Source organism: Peromyscus eremicus, chromosome 11 (assembly GCF_949786415.1).
Source record: "Peromyscus eremicus chromosome 11, PerEre_H2_v1, whole genome shotgun sequence".
In the NCBI taxonomy this organism is placed as follows: Eukaryota; Metazoa; Chordata; class Mammalia; order Rodentia; family Cricetidae; genus Peromyscus; species Peromyscus eremicus.
This window is the reverse complement of record NC_081427.1, coordinates 58024890-58037499: the sequence shown is the minus strand read 5'-3', so window position 1 is coordinate 58037499 and position 12610 is coordinate 58024890. Positions and strand designations below refer to the sequence as shown.

Here is a 12610-nt window from a genome sequence, read left to right as displayed (position 1 = left end):
TTACAAAAATTAGTTCTAACTCTATCTCATGATATACCTACCACACATAACTTCTTTGTATTCCAGAGGAAAAAATGCATTGGAAAGAAGATATAAATGCCTTATATTTATTAAAAACTTAGAATATTGTATTTAAGAATTTTGTTCACACTGAGTTTTCTTATAGATTATCTTCAGTGTATTATTTTTTCAAAGATGTTTCATTGGCTATACCTACTGAAATTTCTTTTAACTTCTAGGGAGGTGCAGTATATTGTCTTACAGAATATTGCAACCATGTCAATTCAGAGAAAGGTATGTATATTGTGAGCATTTGATTCAAAGAAGCAAACAAGCATACTGCTATGGCAAATGCACTTACGTATTTCTTTTTGTTGACCTAGGGTATGTTTGAACCTTACCTGAAGAGTTTCTATGTCAGGTCCACTGATCCAACTATGATCAAGACTCTGAAGGTCCGTATGTTTCGTACAGGTTCTCTACCAGCTGTGTACTTTGAAGAGATATTGCAGTAGCTTCTGGCATCTGTAAAATATGGTCTTTTGTGTGTGCATGTGTGTGTTCAGGTGTGCGTGCATGCAGAAGCCAGAGAACAACCTTGGGTGGTGTTCCTCAGGTGCCGGGTTTTTTTTGTTTGTTTTTTTGAGACAAATTCTCTCAGTGGCCTGGAACTCCCCAACTAGACAAGGAAGGCTGTCAAGTGAAAGCCAGGAGTCCTGCCTCTGTCCCCAGCTCTAAGAATTGCATGCCACGTGTCCAACACTTTGTATGTGGATAAGGATCATTTCAAGTCCTTGTGTTTGCATTTTGCCAACTGAGCTATTTCCCCAGCTCTGTAAATTATAGTCTTTTTTTTTTTTTTAACATATTTGAAAATTGTCCTTCATACTTTGCCTGTATTATTATGTGCTGGTTATTTTGTTACTTTCAGATGTGTTAGTTGCCTATATCTCAGATAACTTAACATGCTGAAAGAGACAGGTATATACATAAATAAATTTAGTACTTTGTGCTTTAAACAGACGATGGAGATTTAAGTCCTATACTAAACAAAAAGATGGGGCTGATTCTGTGGGAGATTTGTGGAAGATGATATTTGGAAGGATTTAAAGTCACCTTTTTTGGGAATGTTTTTGTGGTTGGTAGGGTGTGTGGGTGTCGTAGAGGCCCGGGAGTAGCCTAAGTAGTTTTGCCACCACAGAGACATGAAAGTGTAGAGTGCAGTGAGGGCTACAGAACGTGGTGGTGAGACAGCGTGGCCTTAGACAGAGCAGGAAGTGCCTGGAAATACACTCAGGCATGGGGACATTTCCGTATACCGTGTGCTGTATCAGAGACATTAAAAACTAACAGAGAAAGAATAGACGTTCTTTAAATATTGAGACAGTGTTATTCTCTTGGAAACTGGGTTTACTCACAAGAAAATTGGGGTAACACAAACAGTATGATATTTTTAATATCAACAACAAACAGAGTCCTGCTTTATAATTATGAAACATTACAAGTCATAACTGTGAGCAGAAGGACTGGGTATTTTTACAGCAAAGGGAGGAACAAAATGCTTTATTTGATATTGAGTTGGATCTTTGCGTTTACTTACTATTGAGGTAGTTAGTGAAATATAAACATATAAAACAGTTGTGTGGAAACAAAACCTTGATGTTAATTTCCTGATTGTTCTGATTTGTCTCATTCCACCAAACCTGTCCTTATTTATAGGCAGCAGGATTTGGGGTGGTTTTGCAGCAGTTTGGCAACTCTGTCCTATGTATTTTAGTGAAAAACAGTTCTGCGTAATATACATATAGATTTAAAAAGTGGGTTTGAGGCTATTTTTTTAAAAGTTGTCTGAACAAAGACTGGTGTCATTTGTTTCAGTGATAGGGTGTTTGATTAGCATGCTCAAAGACCTAGGTTAGTTCCCAGTACTGCCAAAATAATGTTTTTAAATTTTAAAAATATTTTAAAATAACTACCCCATGTGTTACTGCTGGCTTGTAATGCCAGACTTCAGAGGGAGAGAGAGTGATGCTTGGTCATTAGTTACATAGTAAGTGTGAAGCCTGCCTGAGACTTTGACTCTCCCTTGCACTAAAAAACTCTTGTCTCAATATTTTTATCAAAATAAAATGACTAGTCAAGCTATGTTTTTAGAGAACAGATTCCCAATAGATATAGCAAAATAAGTGATAAAATAATCTTACACAGAATATATAAAGAACTTATTTTACAGTCTGTGCCTTTTAATTAGAGTGTTTATATCATTTATTTTTAATGTAGTACTTGATATGAATGTACTGGTAGATATCTTGAGTTGTGTTTTCTGTTGGTCTCATATGTTTGTGCCTACCTTTAGAATAATTAAATATTTTTATGGGATAAGCATATTTTTAGCAACCTCAGTGGAGGTAGACTTTTAATTTCACACTTCTTACATTTATAAATTCTGGAATAGAGGTTGAAATTGTCTAAGTGTCTGGGAAGGGAGGATTTGAGATAGCCAATCAAGAAAGTTAATTGGGATCTGGAAAACAGAAGTATTACATGAAGGGCAAGTTGTTTTCTTACTTTATTAATAAAAAATAAAAGTTGAGCTAACAAATTGTTTAGGTTAATTAGATATAAATTGTAAAATTAAGACAATTAGTGAAGATGTGGGATTCTTTTCCTAATTATTTTCTAAGAACTATGTAATTATCTAGTCTCTGTAGACTTGAGGAAACAGACTAAGACTACCTCAAGGATACAAAGCCTCACACGACAGTGATTTAAAAAAAAAAAAATCAACTTTCAATTGGAGGTTTAGCCTCTATGAAATTCACCTTTTTATTTGTGTTTTAAAATGTTTACTTTCTCTTTTTCTCTATTGTAGCTTGAAATCTTGACAAACTTGGCAAATGAAGCCAACATATCAACTCTTCTTCGAGAATTTCAGGTTTGTATACTAATGCTAATTATAGTTTCTGAAATATGTTCAATCTTAAGTTGAATATGCCTCCTACTCAGTCTAGAAATATGCAGCTGCATAAATAAAACAGATTTAGGAAAAGATCAGCAATTGGGAATTTTTCTGCTTTCGAGAATAAACATTAACTACAAATGCACGACGTAAAGTAAATGGTCATATGCTTCCTTCTCTGTTTCCATAGCACTGGAAAGACTGGCTCATCATTGGCCTCAAAGTCTGTTTTTGTAAGGATTCTGTCCACACTGCCGCCATCAGCTGTTCTTCCTGTGCTCTGAACGCACTTTGTGTGCCTGTGAGAACATGTCATTGGTTACCTGGTTACCTGGTTAATTGAGTGCCTCTATTTTAGGTTGCCCCTTTAACTTAAGCTATGTTATTGGAGTATTGGAGTACTTAGAAACATTTGTGTGGGGAGTGGTGACTCCAGCGTGTTGTCTTCTGGTAAAGGTGCTGGCCACCAAGCCTGACAGCCCGAGTTCGGTCTCCAGGACCCACACTGTAGAAGGAGAGAGTCGATTTTGATTAGTTTATTACATTGGCTTTATGCCCTTTATGATGGAGAATCAACTTAGAAGCCTTCATTGAGGAGCACAGCGGTAATCAGCCTGTGTCAGTGTTCAGAGCCTCATCCTATACAGCAACCCTGGAGTTCTCACCAGCTTTCAATGGTTACAGATTTAATGAATTCTGTGGCTGTGATTGTTCCCTAAGCCCACACTAAATTTCTTTTTACCTGTGTATGACACCTTTAAAAAAAAACTGTATTATTACTTTTATACTCTGGTCAAGAGTGGTAGAACATCACTGCATGCCCACAATTATTTTGTTCTTACCTGGGTCACTGAACTTATGTGCTATATACTTTTTTTCTGGAAAAATTAGTGATAACGTTGGCATGCTGTAGAGCCCTCCTCATATTGGTGTGCCAGAAAATTGGCTTTCTCCAGCTCTTTCTGAGTGCCTTAGGCTAGAGAGTGTTGTGGTGTTAATTTGCATTGCTCATACACACTTATTTCATTCTAGCTGTTGGTCCTTGCCTTACCCCTTTCTTTCCCTTGCTGGGTAATCCCATCATCAGTCTGCACTTGCCGGGCCTCCAGGACAGCAGGGGGCACACCTTTGTGTTCTCTGGAGTAGTCAGTGAGCCTCTTGCAGGGTGTGTTGTCCACTTACTTACTGTGAGCGTGTTGTGTAAGATTCACTTTCCAGGGGAACTTTCAATCCCTCTTTTGTCTGTGTCTGTATTTTCGTTATACTTACAATTTGCTCATAATAACTGTGAGTGAGATGGGGAGTTTCCTCAACAACTCTACTGCATTCTTTGCAATTGTAGCAGTGAGACTGTCTGTGTGGGAGCAGTTTTAAGTCTACTTTGCTTTTCCTTTCATGGAACTAGAAAGCTCCCCTTGTTTCTTGAACTTTGGTCATCTCCTGGAGACTTTGCACTAAATTCCTATATTGTTTCCATATCTTTTGTTTTCCCCCCTTTGATTTCTCATTAGATAACTGTTTTAATGCATATTCTTCTTAGAGTCAATTGACCCATAGAGTCAATTCTGTACTACATACTTAGATTTTGGGGCTAGGCATCTTTTTTAAAAATAAAAGCTTGGCTTTTAAACTTAGAAAGTTGTAACCAAAGTCACAAAGTCCATAAGGTTGTCAGAAGGTTAGTTAAGGCCATTTACTTCCTTTTGCTAGTCAGAGCTGTTTTTCAGTTTACATCACTACGTCTCTGCACCTTTCTGTTTGAAACTCTGATGACTGATTTTGTGAACTAGAACTGTAGCCTTAGTGAAGCACCAGTTGCTCTAGCTGCTGGACCTTGGCTGGCACTCTTAAACCATCCCAGCGGCTGATTGTCGGCTGTCAGCACATTGGGCCTTTTTCCTTTTCTCTGAACTTCTAGTGTCTGAAAAGGTGAGCCCTTCTCTCCATGAGCTCACAGGTACTGCTGGTTAAATGAACTGAAACCTCCACAGAGCATGTTCTCAGCATCTTTTCAACCCAGCTCTTAAGCTAATTGCTGTCTTTGGGTGACCTCCCCATTCTCCGTTCTGGAGCCTCCAGACACTGGCCGCAGGTGAACGACCCTGGCTTGAAATGTACCTTTGCTATAGAAGAAGCACGTTACGTAACAAGAGAAAAATGAAGTGAGCAGTCACTTGGCTCCTGTTGGCCTTAGGAGAAGACTGTGTATTCTAAATTCTTTCATCTTGACAAAGCTGTCAAAATGAGCTTGTATTCACTTGATAATCCCAGTGCTGAAACTAATCAAATGTTTTAGACCTACGTGAAAAGCCAGGACAAACAGTTTGCAGCAGCCACTATTCAGACCATAGGCAGATGTGCAACCAGCATCACCGAAGTCTCCGACACGTGCCTCAATGGCCTGGTCTGTTTGCTGTCCAACAGGGATGGTGAGTTCACGCTTTCATTTTATTTTCCCATAGTTTATAACTGGATGTTCTCAGCACAGCCTGCCGCGGCAGTCTTTTCTGTATTATCTTTTGTTTGTTTTTTCCATATATCAATATACTCACAGTAAGTAGCAATTTTATTCTTGATTTGCATGTAAATTCATTTCAAAAATAGATTAGATAATTAACCATATTTGTTTTGTCCCCATATGACAGTTTATCTTACTCATTCTCTAACCACTGCCTCATACCCTTTCTGCAAGTTCTCTGTGACTGTTTCTTACTACATGGAAGCCATGCATAATATCGGTTCACCTGCAGAGGGTGCTAGAAGCAGGCAAATGACTATAACCTGGAGCAGTGGCTGGACCAAAACATGGGAGCAGGGAACCCTCAGCCTTTTAGTCCTCCAGAAAGTCACCCAGCGCTTCCCCCGAAGACAAATTCGACTTGGCCCCCGTCATGTGGCACAGCTTCATGTGTGCCCAAATATTAGTTAAGTGTTCTCAGAAAAGGGATAGTCAAATTCATCACCTAAATGTTGCACTGCTCTGGGTCAAAGTGCCGGTTCTCTGTGTGGTTATAGTTTGTGAATTAGATGAACCAGTTAGAGAAACAAGTTAACTTTGCACCTTTATTTACAAGATTTCTATTAGAATTGTACAGAGGATTAAAATGAGTGTTTTCTAAGGGAATGTATAAGCTGTGTAAAATCTTTGAAATTATTTATTGATTTTTATATATAATTACATTATATCTCGATACAGATATGTGTGAGAAAGCACTCATGGAGTCAAACATAACAAAAATTGATTATATTTACATTTTACTTGAAGAATAACTTTTTACTACAATGATTAATTTATCCATAGACCCCCATATGTAGATAGTCCTAGAAAATGCTATTATGTTGTGATAAGTACTAATGGGGAGCCCATGAAAAACTGAAACCAAGCAAACAGTAAAGCAGAATTTATTCCTGAATAACTCTGATGTATGTGTGTGTGTGTATGTGCGTACACACACACACACACACACACACACACACACACACACAATCACATAGTTTCACCTACAAACTTTTAATTGCTAGAACATTTTCCTATGTAAATATTAAAACTCAAATAAGTTTTACCAAATTAACAAGGAAAGAAATTTCTAAATTGTTTACCTGTGTAGGTAAACAAGAAAGAATAGCATGATAAATGTTGTCCATGGTGTCCGATTCACTTCAAACAGTAAAATTTTGTCTCTGTTTCTAAGTCACAGTTTCAGGTGTGGCTGTAGGAACACTTTTTATTCCTGTGTCTTTGATAATGACTTTCTGTGGCTTGCATAAGGCTTGCTAGTGGTAGTTGCTTTATGATATCCTTTGTTAAAAAGCTATCAGAAATTAGTGAGAATACAACAGTCTTTTTAAATACAAAGCATAGCACAAGTGTCTGCCCATCTTTTTTTTTTAAATCTTTTTTTCTGATGAGACATGTTTATATTAATTTTAAAGTAATTATTTCTATAACATACTGGTTATTTTTTAAAAGTTTATTTTCTTTGATTTCAAAGAATCTTTTGAAGCAGACTTGAAGCTTGCCATAAAATAGCCCATTATTGGTGTGAAAGATTAATTTGAAAAATGGATTTCTTAAGGCTCTTTAGTATGAGAAATTCACATTTCAATTGACTTAGGATAATTTAATTGCCTGTCGTAGTTTATTTTAGGTAACATATTAACAGGATTTGTTTGTCTGAGTAACCTTGTTGGCACCTACTATAAACTAAAAGAATTAGATAGAAGGTTATTTTTCAATTTTGTTTAGTTTTTTATAATTCAGTAAGCATTTAGTGAGAATTTGAATCTGCAGAGATGTTTAATAAATGTTGAGTAGATTAATAAGATATTCATTTAGCTTGTAAAAGTCTCTGCCTTTATGGTCCTCCCGGTCTGATGGAAGGAGACAGTAACATAACATAAATACGTTCTAGTTTCCCCATCTACTTCTCTTACTTTATTGCCAGCTATTTGTATGTGTGTAGAACTAGACTGCCTGCTTGGGTGTTAATGTTCTCTTGAGTGCTCGCCAGCCTACCTGTACTCCAGGTTCTGTGACTGTAACATGAGGGTGACAGGAGACTGTACTCAGTGTAGTGTGGTTGCGTTTTGTTGACAACAGGAGGGAGACTAGAAGAGACCCAGAACACAAAGAGTATTTTTGCTTGTAGAGAGTTCAAAGGGTACTTTAGGTGCTTAGCTAATTATGGGCAAATTATGGACAAAGTCATAGAATTCTAATCTGCTTCCTTATATATTTTCAAAGTGATACATTACAGGACAAAAATGAAATGTAGTATTTTTGTAAACTGAAGCCTTAATATTAAATATTAGTTCCCTAATGTTTATTAATTTAGAAAAAGATATAGTTTGAAGTGTGTAAATTTACTCATGAAACGTCTAATAAATTTCATTTATATTCTTAAGAGTTAATGTTTTTCAATGAAAAATCTAACAATACAGATTGTGGTATTTTGTGTAGTATTAAACCTTTGAAGTTTATGCCAGGGGATTTTCTAATGTCTATGAAGCTCTTAATTTTTTTAAAGTAAAAATTCTGCATAAAGACAGCATGTACTGAATTTTTAGCATTTGCGGCATTAATAATAGTTCTGTAATTACTTGCCATACAAGGAGGAGGACCTGAGTTCAGATCCCAGCACCCATAAAAGCCAGGCAAGGCGGCATGTGTCTATCCTCCAATGTGGGGAGGCGAAGACAGAAGGATCCCTGAGGGTTGCTGGCCAGTGTTGTTGAGTCAGTGAGTTCCCAGTTCAGTGAGAGACCCTGTCAAAAAGGGTGGAAAATGACCACGAAAGACCGCCAGTCTTGGCTTCTGACCTCTGCAAGTGTGCACAAATGCATGCGTGCATGCATGTACAGCACAGCTATAAACAAACACAGTCCGACACGCACACACACATGCACACAAAGTAGTAGCTCATGTCAGATTTGCTCCAGAAGGTCAGATGCTTGGATACTGGGATATCGTATGTCTCTGCTGGAGCCCCCACAAAGGTGACTAGACTACTGGTTAGTCATCCAAAGCCCAGCTTGTAGTTTGCTTCTTAGTCACTCACAGTAGCAATTATATTAGTAAAGTCCTTGCAAGAAGCAGGTGGAATGCTTGAAAGGGATAGTTAAAGGGGATTTGCTGAAGGAACTGCAAGGTATGGGCAGGATTGAGGCAAAGGATAAGATACAGTCTGACACCTGTTGGCTAAAGAGTATGCGAAGCCAACCACAAAGCAGTCTCCAGACAGAGCAGCCTCTGAGGGCACTAAGTTGGGTAGGTAGGTGGCATGGATTTACATGTGCTTACTGATAAGGGACATTATTATTTCTAAGGTCTCTCAAAAGAAAGCACTGGGAAATACATGTTATGCACATCACAGATTCACACATGACACATAAATTCAGGCATACACATACACTTATTTAATAATCTATTTGCACTTAAGTCCCACAAAGACTGCATCATCTAATTCCATCTCAGCACACGTGGAGGCAATCAGCTCATGGTCACACTTCTTTTGACACTGAAGTGAATGCTGTTTCTATGGTGATTTCTTCCCTGCTACTCCTAATCCTTACTGTTTCTGGATGCATCACTTTGGCAGGGTTTGGTGTGGTTGCCCCACCACCACCACCCATTTAGTATAGAATAGGCACAATGCTTAGATGGTAGGTGTTTGATTATGTAGAGGGTCTGGCTAAAAGCCAAAAGTACTGTCGACTGTGGAGCATAATGTAACTGTGGTTGCAGAGGCCAGAGATTGAAGTGAATTCTGCAAAAGGCAATTCGGCAAACACTGAAGAGCATGTTTGAGATTACTGTTTTCATGTATTTAAAGCATTGAGAATCTTTTGTTGATTGGAATTTGCATTTTACCAGGCAGATTGCAATTGAATTGATTATACATATTTAATATGACAATCTTTGTGTCTTTTAGAAATAGTTGTTGCTGAAAGTGTGGTTGTTATAAAGAAATTGTTGCAAATGCAGCCTGCACAGCATGGTGAAATTATTAAACATATGGCCAAACTCCTGGACAGTATCACTGTGAGTATCCCTGAGTCCTGTTGAAGTGACTCAGTCTTCTTTTCTTTTTTTCTTTTTTTTTTTTTTTTTGGTTTTTCGAGACAGAGTTTCTTTGTGTAGCTTTGCGCCTTTCCTGGGACTCACTTGGTAGCCCAGGCTGGCCTCGAACTCACAGAGATCCGCCTGGCTCTGCCTCCTGAGTGCTGGGATTAAAGGTGTGAGCCACCACCGCCCGGCTCAGTCTTCTTTTCTTAAGTGGTTATCCCAAAGTGTAATGGTTACTATAGCTGTGATGTCTGGGTTTAAATTTTTTCTTTAAGATTTGGTTCTCAAGAGGCCAGTCTGGTCTACAGAGTGAGTTCCAGAACAGCCAAAGCTACATAGAGAAATCCCGTCTGGAACCTCACGACCACCACCAAAAAAAACAAAAAAAAACCAAAAAACAAACAAAACTGGTTGTGTTTTAGAGAGGATTACAGACCTGAAGGAGGAGAGGGAGTCTGGCAGTGCTGAGTGGAATGAGACAGTGCAGCCTTTGTGGGACTTGAGTACAAACAGGAGATAGTAAATAAGACTGTGTCTATGTCTGGATTTTTGTGTCACGTGTGAATCTGTGATGGGTATAACATGTATTTCTAAGTGCTATCTTTTGAGAGACCCTAGAAATAATAATATCCCTTATCAGTAAGCACACTGTGTGCAGGGATCTTGTTATTGTTGAGATGTTCTCTAATTCCATAAAGTTTACATTTTAAAGTGTGTTATTCATTAGGGTTTGGTATACTCATGAAGTTGTGCAAATAGTTTCATTACCCTTACATAACGATCTTGTACGTAAAGCCCAGCCCCCTCTCTCCTATTACCACCACTAACTTACGTTTGTTTCTGTGGGCTTGTTGTCTCTTGATATTTTATATAAGCAGATTCATATAGTATGTGACCTTGTTTTCTTTCACTTAGCATGTTCTTAAGTTTATGCTTTTTAAAATGAAAATAATTTTTTACATGGAGTATTTTCTGTGTGGGCATATGTGCCCAGCTTCTGTATGGAGGTCGGAGGACAGTGTTTGGGAGTCAGTTTTCTCCTTCCAGCACGTGGGTTCTGGGGACTGAGTGCCAGTCCTCAGGCTAGGCACCGAGTGCTTCTGTGAGCTGAGCTCCAGGCTCTTTAAATACCATTATTGCTCTTTAAATACCATTCTTTCTTCAGATCTGGTGTTCTTAGAGAAATGACTGGTTTCAGAGGCAGGATGAGGAAATAAAAACCAGTGTGAACTTGGACCATCATGTTGAGACAAAGAAAATATGTGGAGCTGTATTTATAGAATGATAGAGCCATATTTAAAGAACGCAAAAGAAAAACAAGAACTATCCAAGAGCCCAGATGAGGAGCTTCCACCCACCAAAGTTCAAGACAGTGACAGGAGATTAGTGGATATGTGGCAGTCTCCCATCTGCCCTGGAGTGAATGCATGAATGGATAAACAGTTGAGCAGACAGCTAACGAATCTGGAAGAAACAATAGGACTAGAATTTCACTGTCTGCTGACCATTGAGATACGGATTCATGGGAGAATTCTTGAGATACGCTGCAACCTAGTGAGCAAGGAGAAGATGTCATCATGTGGGTGCCTTCTGAGATGATGCACGAACAGTGATGACTAGAAGCAGAATTAGGAAGTGTAAGACATGCTCATGCTCCGGCCAGTTTGTACTGTGACTGGCCTCTGCTCCCCAGATGTCAGTTGCCAAAAAAAAAGCGGGGACTGCTTGGTGTGGTAACATTCACCTTTAATCCTAACACTCAGGAGGCAGGGGCAGGTGTGTTTCTGGGAGCTCAAGGCCAGCCTGGTCTACACAGTGAGTTTCAGGCCAGCCAGGGTTAATTTGGATGTCCACCTTAGAGGATATCTACAATGACTAGGACATGAGATAGGTCCTAGTAAGAACCATGGCTGTGCCAGGCTGTGGTGGTGCATGCCTTTAATTTCAGCACTTGGAAGATAGGCAGGCAGAATCTGTGAGTTCGAGGCCAGCCTGGTCTATAAAGTAAGTTCCAGGACAGTCAGAGCTGTTACACAGAGAAACCCTGTCTTGAAAGAACCAATCTCCCCCCCCCCCAAAAAAAAAGAACCATGGCTGTAACAGCTAATGAATGTGCACAGAGAACTCCAGATGGGGGCAGTTTGGAGGTACATAATTAAGTGTAAACAGAAGTCTGTGAGTGTCGTTGAAACGTGGTAAATCCGAGCTCCTGAAAAGAAAGGGCAAAGTCTTGACTAATCTTAGAAACCCATATTGTTGCGGATGAGATGGAGGTCAGATGGATGGGTTGGAAGGTCTCAAAGAAGAACACTGAAGGAGATGCAGTGATCATTTTTCGTTAAAAAGTGCCAAGGTGAAAGCGGAGCATCTTTGGTGAAAACAGTGGATGGGTGGGGAGAATTTCTATCTTTACAGCTACTAGTGGAGAAGTGTGCAGGTAGGAGAGGGAAACAGGGATGTGCGAATCTTTGTCCTCATACTCCTTGGGCAGAATGCAGCTAAACTTTTGCTGGAGAGCTTAATCCCTGTGAGAAGGAAAGAGGCAATGGGGAGCCTCAGGATGTACCTGCTTATCCACAGAGTATCTGAGGCGCACCCAGGCAAGCCTTAGACTTCCTTGGAAGGAAACTTTGGGGACTAAACAATGTCCTTGGACCATTGTTACATGATTGCACCAGCGTTCTGTGGGACAGGAGTGTTGGCGTATTAGCCAAGCAGAGGCTTCCTTCAGGTCTAGATGGTGAAGCTGACTTTGGATATTTTTTTTCTTTTTTTGTCAGAAGTTAACCATTTACAATCAAAGGACCCTAATCAAGTAAAAAATAAGGCAAGGAAAGAGATATTTAGCAAATGTGAACAGAAAGTGACATTTGATGTTAGAAGTATTTACATGAAAAGGAACATTATAAAGTGAAAAAGAGCTAATTCACAAAAGAGCTAACCTAACTGTTTGTGCAAAATATGGCAATAATATAAACATGAGAAGGAAAATCTACTCAGAATATGGTATGTATGTGTGTGTGTGTGTGTGTGTGTGTGTGTGTGTGTGTGTGTGTGTGTGCGTGTTTGAGCACAGCCTATGTGCC

The 12610-nt window shown here is 39.1% G+C and overlaps 1 protein-coding gene across 1 annotated transcript in view; it reads left to right on the top strand.

The window, feature by feature from the left end:
• The window catches only part of Ap3b1 (adaptor related protein complex 3 subunit beta 1), a 213997-nt gene that overhangs the window by 92433 nt on the left and 108954 nt on the right, over positions 1-12610 (top strand). The window contains exons 10-14 of the mRNA XM_059276349.1: positions 240-294; positions 384-455; positions 2873-2935; positions 5256-5388; positions 9391-9500. Coding sequence (XP_059132332.1) covers positions 240-294; positions 384-455; positions 2873-2935; positions 5256-5388; positions 9391-9500 — 433 coding nt within the window. The remainder of the gene's footprint in view (positions 1-239; positions 295-383; positions 456-2872; positions 2936-5255; positions 5389-9390; positions 9501-12610) is intronic.